The sequence below is a fragment of the Sorex araneus genome, chromosome 1, assembly GCF_027595985.1.
Source record: "Sorex araneus isolate mSorAra2 chromosome 1, mSorAra2.pri, whole genome shotgun sequence".
Lineage (NCBI taxonomy): Eukaryota > Metazoa > Chordata > Mammalia > Eulipotyphla > Soricidae > Sorex > Sorex araneus.
Genome location: NC_073302.1, coordinates 385611763 through 385620172, shown reverse-complemented (window position 1 = coordinate 385620172; position 8410 = coordinate 385611763). Strand labels below are relative to the sequence as shown.

General features: G+C 35.8%; 1 protein-coding gene across 1 annotated transcript in view; it reads right to left on the bottom strand.

The window, feature by feature from the left end:
• Window positions 1-1030: 1030 nt before the first annotated feature.
• The window catches only part of PON2 (paraoxonase 2), a 32442-nt gene continuing 25062 nt past the window's right edge, over window positions 1031-8410 (bottom strand). Inside the window, exons 6-9 of the mRNA XM_004602196.2 lie at window positions 7585-7785; window positions 3147-3228; window positions 2291-2419; window positions 1031-1655 (exon numbers count right to left, since the gene is read on the bottom strand). Of these exons, the coding sequence (XP_004602253.1) occupies window positions 1497-1655; window positions 2291-2419; window positions 3147-3228; window positions 7585-7785 (571 nt within the window). The 3' untranslated portion in view covers window positions 1031-1496. The remainder of the gene's footprint in view (window positions 1656-2290; window positions 2420-3146; window positions 3229-7584; window positions 7786-8410) is intronic.

Sequence of the window (8410 nt, the reverse complement as noted above, 5' to 3'; positions counted from 1 at the left end):
AAAATGAATCTTGCTTTATTCATTTGTGATTTAAAATTTTTTCTGTTCGTAAATGAGAGAAAAAAATGTTGTTTAAATATAAAATAGATCTATATTAATAACTGGTATTTATAAATGGATAGAGGACAAGTTTAATAAAACTTCTGCAATTTACATTTGAAAGCCACTAAATTATTCATCTGACAACTCGAAATCATATTTGAATGAAACTCACAGAAACTGTATATTAAAAAAAAGAGTACATAATAGGCCCCTCATTATAGCCCAGCAGTAGCTACATATAATGGATAACTGGACAGTCTCTGGCATCAGAAATAGATTGAGAGCCAACCCCTAACTAATTGTGTGACCCTGAAAATCAGTGAAAATGTTAACAGTGATATAATATCAATATCTACTCCCAGTGGGTTGTAATTAAGTTTAAATGATAATGAATGTACCATTTTTAGTGCACTGTCTGACACGTAAGTAACTGGCAAATGCTTTGATGATAGTAATGAAGATTGGGAAAAGTATGATAAATGATGTAAAGCATTCTTAGTAAGTTCAATGAAAAGAAACACGTGCAGCATAAGATTAATTTTACGGGAGTTGCAGTGTATGGAAAGAACTCTCACACTTTAATAGGCACCCATGGCCCTGATCCTAGGAGCATTAGGATTAGCCATGTGGTCCTGCAGAACTGACTTCATCTCTCCTGATTTCAGTTCAGAGTTGTGTTCGCTGAGAAAGTGGCAAGACCTCCCAGCTGCAACTTTTTTTTTTTTTTTTATGAAAAGTGGGCTTTCATTAGGAAAGAGAACAGACAGTATGCACCATGCTAATTGAGAGTTGGAGGTCTCAGTTGTCATATCAAGTTGAGTCTTCAGTTTATGTATATTTTCCAAATAAAGAGCTCTGTTTACATTCAGAATTCACTGAGAGCAATTAACATGGCCATGTTTGCCTCACCCAAGGAAATTCCACAGTGAGATGGTTACTTTTCCAATCCTCCTGGGAGCATGCCTTGAAACTATGAGCCAGACAAAACTTTATTTTTAATCTTTAATTGAACTCCAACATTTTAATATTAACAAAGATCTTAGTACAAAACACTGAAACATGTTACATATCAGTAGTTATGACAGTCACAGTGGTTAACCAATGAAACTGAGGGTACTCACATTTTAAAGAAATACAACAACCCCTCTTTCAGTGGAACTCATGTTCTGGCAGTTGGAAGACTGAGGTGAGGTTTATTTTGTGCAAAGTATATTCACTTTACTCTGAGCAGCTATCTTCTCTCTCCCTTTCGTAGCATTTTTTTAAGTATTATTTTTCTTTTATGTTAAAAATGCTACAAAAACTAAAGGAGCTTTTCCTTAATGACATAAAATCCACTGTGCATCTCCCACACTTTTAGACCAACTTGTTCACTGCCTTCCATCAGAATTAGTAGTTTACAGAAAATTAATTGTGAAGATTAGTTAGCACACTTGCATATCAAAAGTGTAATTTTAGAGTTTACAGTATAGAGCTCTGTGGTATAAAGTGCCTATGAGCAGTTTCCTATCAAATACTGAGGCCACAGAACTTCCTTGGAGAATAGATCCGTTGTTGACATAAACTGTAGTCACTGTAGGCTTCTCAGATAGAATATTCTGGATTCGAAGAACCTATTCAAGAGAGTCAAAGGATTAATACAGAGCCCCCCAAATACCATGCTATTCAATCACCAATAATCCCCACCTTCCACAACAACACAATGATTAAGAGGACATGCTGTTGAAAATAACGGTTACCAATCTTTTTAATGTTTAAATTAAAGTACTTTTAAAAATCTGCAAAGAAAGTACTTTCTTAAGCCATCTACTTATTGCATGCCAACACAGGATTTACTGTTATTATAGTAATTGAGCACTAATACAAATACCTCTACACTAGTGTGCCTACTTTCGTACTCTGTTAGCATGAATTAAAGTCATATCATGTGGTGAGCTGACAATAAGCCAGGTACTTTAAAAATTGCTAGTATATCACTCTAGGAGGGCACATGTCTTTATATATATAAAATTGCCCTTTGACTAGTTTCTACCATAATTTAATAGCGCAAAAGATTACCTTTCTACAAGTATTTGAACAATGTGAAATTCTACCAATTATTGGCTTAAAGCAATTACAAAAATCACTGCATAAGATGACTGTGTTGCCAGTTTTAAAAGATTAGACAAATCATCACTACAATAGTTTATTATATATTAGTTTAAAAGAACTTGAGCAATTAGGTTGAAAGAATGAAAAATATAAACACCTCTGACGAGGGAGGATTGTTTGGATCATAGACGAAGAGCTTCTGGCCATTAGGATGACAGCCTACCAAGATGTCTCCCGAGGAAGAATCGACAGATAAATTATCCACCAGTGTATCCAACTTGAGTACCTTCCAAATGAAAAAATGTCAATGCTAAAAGACGTGAAACTGGATTAAATTATTTAGGGCTAACCATTCCTGGCTCTATTCACATGGAGGGAATTACACACATCTCTCTGCTTCCACACCTTTAACACCAATACTGCTTAAAATAAATCTAAAAAAACTGCTTTAAAGCCACTTTTCATCTTCCCTGAAATTAAGAAAGTTGGGGTGACAATCGATCTCTCTAAAAAATGAACTCCGTTTCCCTTAAAAGATTCACAATGATCAGTTAACTCATGGAACTCATTCAAAGCAAAATAGGAAATTCTCAATCAATCTAAAATATGTGATTTCAAGCAGGAAGAAAATAATAATGATGTGGAACCCAATTTCTACCTTCATTTATTATTTAAAGAACTGACAACATGTATAAATCTTCATTTCAGAATTCATTTATCAGTCTTTTCAATTGTGAAAATTCTTATTGGAATTCATCAAGTGCCATCAGTACTTTATGCAGTGAACTCAATCTGATGCATATATCTCAACCCACAGTGCACGTTATCTTGGACAGCCCTGGTGATTGCTGGGAATAGGAGTGACTAGTTATACTTTAAAAAACACAGAAGAGCAAAACTGGCATCGATATTCTGTTCTAAGTGAGCTTTTGTCATACTATATAATATATGCATACAATAATTTCGAATATAATAGATTAATGTCTACTTTATAAATGAAACAAAATTTTTACCTTCAATTGTGTTAAATTCATATTAGGGTGTTTTTCCAAAACGTGAATTTCATGAGCGAGGATATCAGCAACATAGATGTACCTTTGCAGAAAGGACACACTAGTAAGAGCTTCATGCCAATGTAAGACTTTATTAACACAATGTAGATGAATGTCTTAATAACCTGTCAAGCAGCTAATCAATAATGGGTCCTTAAGGAATGCCTGGTAAAGGTCAATTTTTACTTAAAATGTAAGCTTTTAAAATCAACTTAATGAATGTTGCTACAGCAAACACAGAACTTAAAATTTTCAAAACTTTTGTAAAGAAAACAATATAGAGAAAAAATTTAATATAAGTTATACTAGACACTCAAAGGACAATAAAGCCAAAGACTGACCCCAAGAAAAAAAATTTATGGTACACAACATGATTTGGTATTGCTAGGTGCCATCTCATAAGAATACATGGGACAGATTTTTATATGTTTATTAATGTTCATTAGTTCTTAACAAAATAGAATGTATTAGAAATTTAAGGTAAAATATATTTACTTATCTGAATATGTATATTCAGAACAATCTGTATTCATCACAGGAGATGAATTAATTGCTACCTTATGGTAATTTTACCATTTTTGTATTGACTGACAGAAACTTTTCTATTGAGCATTCATCAAGTGTCAAGTCTATTGTGGTAGATATACAGTTTTTCTCCTGAAAAGTATAATGTGCTGGAACAATCAAATTGGTTTGTATATACTAATCACCTAACATGATTAGAAACATGAAAAGTTTTAGTTCAAGAGACTGAAAAGACATTCAACTCCTGAGAACACAAAAGGGTTCATAAAGGATGAATATCTGTGGTGGACAAAGTAGAGACTGGGTTAAGGCTAGGACAACGGAGAATTTCTGAGGCAAAACAAAACGTGTGAGGAAAGGCACTGAGGTCAGAATGAAAAATTCTGATTGCTAAATGATTACTAAATAATGAGTTTTTACCCTAAAGAAGGATTTCTTAATCATTTTTCAATTGTGGCCACCTTCCAAACTTGTTTCCCTTCATCCCTCTGGTTGCCCCATACTCTCATACCCCAATTATTGTGCTTTTTCACCCTTGCTCCCCTTGGAATATCCCGAGGGCCCACAGAAATTCATAGGGATCCTGATTGAGAAACACTTTTAAAGCATAGCAACAATAAGGAATGAAGATTGGAGCCAGACTATTAAATATGAAAGCCCAACTCAAGATTGCCTTGACTTGATAAGCAAATGGCTGAAATGAATTTTCAGAATAAAGAACTGGTGGGGGGGAGCTCCAAACAATAATAGTGAGTTTTTTGTTAAAATATTGAATGTAATCAAAGTAAAGATAAAGTAAAGTGAAATTTATCAGCTACACAGGCAGGGTGGGGTCTGGGGGGGGGAGGTTTACTGTGGTTTTTGGTGGAATATGAGCACTGGTGAAGGGATGGCTGTTCGAGCATTGTGTAACTGAGACTTAAGCCTGAAAGCTTTGTAACTTTCCACCTGGTGATTCAAAAAAAAAAAAGAATAAAGAAGTGGCATGATGACCTACAGGCAGTTCCATTAAACAATTCCTACTGAACACTTGCAATTCACACTGAAGACTTGCCTGGCAACCCACGCTGCTCGGCCTAAGGAGCCTAAGATGCAAACAGAGCTCCTTCATGGAGGCCCTGAACATCTAGTGAAAAGCAGAAAGACAACAGTGCAAAAGAGAGTGGACTGAAAACAAGTTGTAAGAAAGCTGAATTTTCTACTCAGAGAGGCTGAGAACCTAAATCACCCCACGGAAAGAGCAGGACATGAGTGAGGAAGGAGGTGCAGGAGAACCAACAAGACTTGATCACTGGGTGGAGACAAACGGTGAAAGTGTTCAAGCCAAATTCTTTTTTATTATTCATTTCAGCGAGGGTGCCTGGAGTAAAACAGAGGAGAGTTGATGGGCTGGAGACATAGTACAGTGGGTAAGGTGCTTGCCTTACTCTTGGCTAACCCAGGTTAGATCCCTGGTATCACGTATGATCCCCAGAGCCTGCCAGGACTGATCTCTGAGCACAAAGTGAGGAGTAATCCCTGAACATAGCCAGGTGTGATTCAAAAACAACAACAAAAAGAGGAGGGTTGAGAAAAACAAATTTGGCTGATAAGTTGGACTGGACCATTTATAACTAATAAATAAGTTTCACAAGACAACATTCCTTTTCTGTAATCAACAACATGTGCGGGAGTGTACAGAGGGGCAACTGAAGCCAGGTCTGCATGACTCCAAGAGTAGAAGGTTTAGCCACGAAGCTATCAAGTTCCCTTGGAAAGGTTTTTCCTTAAAAAATACCTTAGTAAATCTTAGAAGAAACTATATCAAGAAAATAAAGAAATTCTTCTGTAAAGGAAAGCTAAATTTATAAAGCACATTGTTTTTAGAGTGTGCTATCAGTGGTCTAAGATGTAGAGGCATAGATTATGGTTATACACATAAATATATAGATAATTTTGGAGAGCAATTTTACAATATCTATTAAAGTTTCCATTCAAAGCGATCACTCTGAGCAAGAAATCCTATTTTGCGGAGTTTGTTATACAGAAACAGGCGCAGAAATGTGCACAGAGGAGGGGCACTTTAACCAAAGTCTATGTGACTGTAAAATTGGAAGACTTAACTGTGATGCTATAAAGAGCCTTTAGGGAGTTTGTTCTTATCAAGTATCTGAATATGGCCAGAGAGTAGAGCAGGCAGGGCTTTTGCCAAGCCAGGTTTTATCTCAATTATGGTCCCCAGACCTCACCAGGAATAGGCCCTATTACCAGGTATGGCACATAAACAAAAAAAAAAAAATTCCTGAATAAAAAGGGCTGAAGGAGCGCATGCTTTGCCTCCAGGAGGACCAGATTTTATTCCAAAACTACATGGTCCCTCCCCAAAGCATCACAGAAATAATCTCCAAGCATAAAGTGAGGAGCAGTCCTAAGCATTGCAGGGGTGGCCCAAAAACAAACAAGCAGAAAACCTGAATAAAATTTAGTGGTAAATGGACAATTAACATTGTCTTTTATATAAGAAAAAAATAATACACATTCATCAGGAGAGAACTGGTTAAATTAGTTTTGAATCATTCTTCAAAGGAAATAATATACAGGACATAAGACAATGATATATATTTTTTAAAAGGAAAATCTATTTCATTTTTTTTTTTTTTTTTTTTTGCTTTTTGGGTTACACCCGGCGATGCTCAGGGGTTAATACTGGCTCACGCAACAAGAATTACTCCTAGCAGTGCTCGGGGGACCATATGGGATGCTGGGAATTGAACCCAGATCGGCCACGTGCAAGGCAAAAAACACTACCCACCACACTATCGCTCCAGCCCTGAAAACCTGTTTCTTTAACATAGTTTTTAAAATTACATTTAGTGGCCAAAGAGGTAGCACTGGTGCATACAGCTGACCTGGGATACCATGCCTGGATTTCTGGCACCACTTATACACACATGCCACAACTCCAGACAGTGTTCACTGAGCACTGAGCCAGGAGTAAACCCTGAACAATGTTGGATGTAACTCAAAATCTAAAAAAAAAAAAATTACTTTTATAAAATTAGACTCTATACTTAAATATACAAAAATCTGCCTCTGTATAGAATATAATACATATAGATATAGTATCACTGTCACCCCATTGCTCATCAATTTGTTCGAGTGGGCACCAGTAACATCTCTCGATTGTGAGACTTATTTGTTACTGTTTTTGTAACATCCAATATGCCATTGGTAGCTTGTCAGGCCCTGCCGTGTGGGCTCAATACTCTCGGAAGCTTGCTGGGCTCTCCGAGAGGGGCAGAGGAATTGGACACGGGTCGTCTGCGTGAAAGGCGAACGCCCAACCGCTGTGCTATCGCTTCAGCCCATATAGATATAGTATACTTGTATATTATACATAATTATATGCATGTCACAAGTCACCATCATTTATATATAACATGAAGTCATAGATTAAAAACATTAAGCTTTTTTTTTTATTTATAGCAGTATAGTTAGTTTAGTTTTTCAGATCTTACCTACCATAGCATGAACTTAGGCATGAAATTTAGTGTTTCTGAACTTTATTTCTACTTCTGTAAAATGGATATGGTAATAGTGTTTATTTCATAAGATGGATGAATAGATAAAACCTTATAATCCATGTAAAGTGCTTAGAACACTGTCAGGCTTAAAATAGATGTTCACTATTATTAATAGTGTATATTCCCATAATCCTGAGGATATAATGTTCTTCTCCAAGTGGAGAACTTTTATTTTTATTTTTTTTATGAATTTTCAATTTGTATATTGCTTATTTTTTTTATAAAAACACTAAGCTATTTCCACAATGAAAAAAATAGAATATGAAGAATCTGACAAAACACAACTGAGGTACTTTCATAAGGGCTCATACTTTTTATCAGGTGAAATAGTGATTCCATTTGCTGAATCAAATCCTTCTGCTACCACTTTCACTTCATTTGGACTGTAGTAGACGACATTTGTCCAATGTAAATTCAAGTATGTCTCCAAATACTTTAAGAAAGTATCAGAGAAATAGTGGTCATTGGTGGCATAGAAGTGGGATGGTCCCACAGCTATGATATCATTCACACTGAAAGAGAAAAATAATATATGAGAGAAAATAAAAAGAAATTAGTTTTCATATTAAAGATCAAGGTTTGCACAGATGTGCATTAATTTTTCTCTAAGAGATTTCTCAGGAAAAGCCGAGCTAATGTAGCCTACTTATAGTCACAGGCAACATACTGTAACATTATTTGTCAGAAAATAACTTCGTATACTATCAGGTAATTTGAAGAAGTTCATTTAACCATTATGGCAGGATTATCATAAAAGAAAAAATAATTTAATGCCAACATGTTTACGGACAGCAAGGAATGCAAGGTTTAACAACACATAAGAATATGGCTTGTCCACAGTGTAGAGCTGGAAAAAGGCCTCGCTGGCTGATGAGCTGGTTTAAGCTGTCAATAACATTTACCCAGCTTCCATTTACTCAGTTGCTGGACTTTCCTGAGTTCCTTCTCTTAGTTATTAGTCAAACTAAGGTTGACTGTTCAATTTCTACCTGACTCACAAAGCCGACCTGCCGAGAATGAAAAGGCACTCAATAAACACTTGCAGAGAGATGGATGATGAAACTGCCATAGTACAACGATTCAGGTGAGAGATTTATATGCTAAAAACAATTACATGTTTAAAACAAGTAGTCCAAG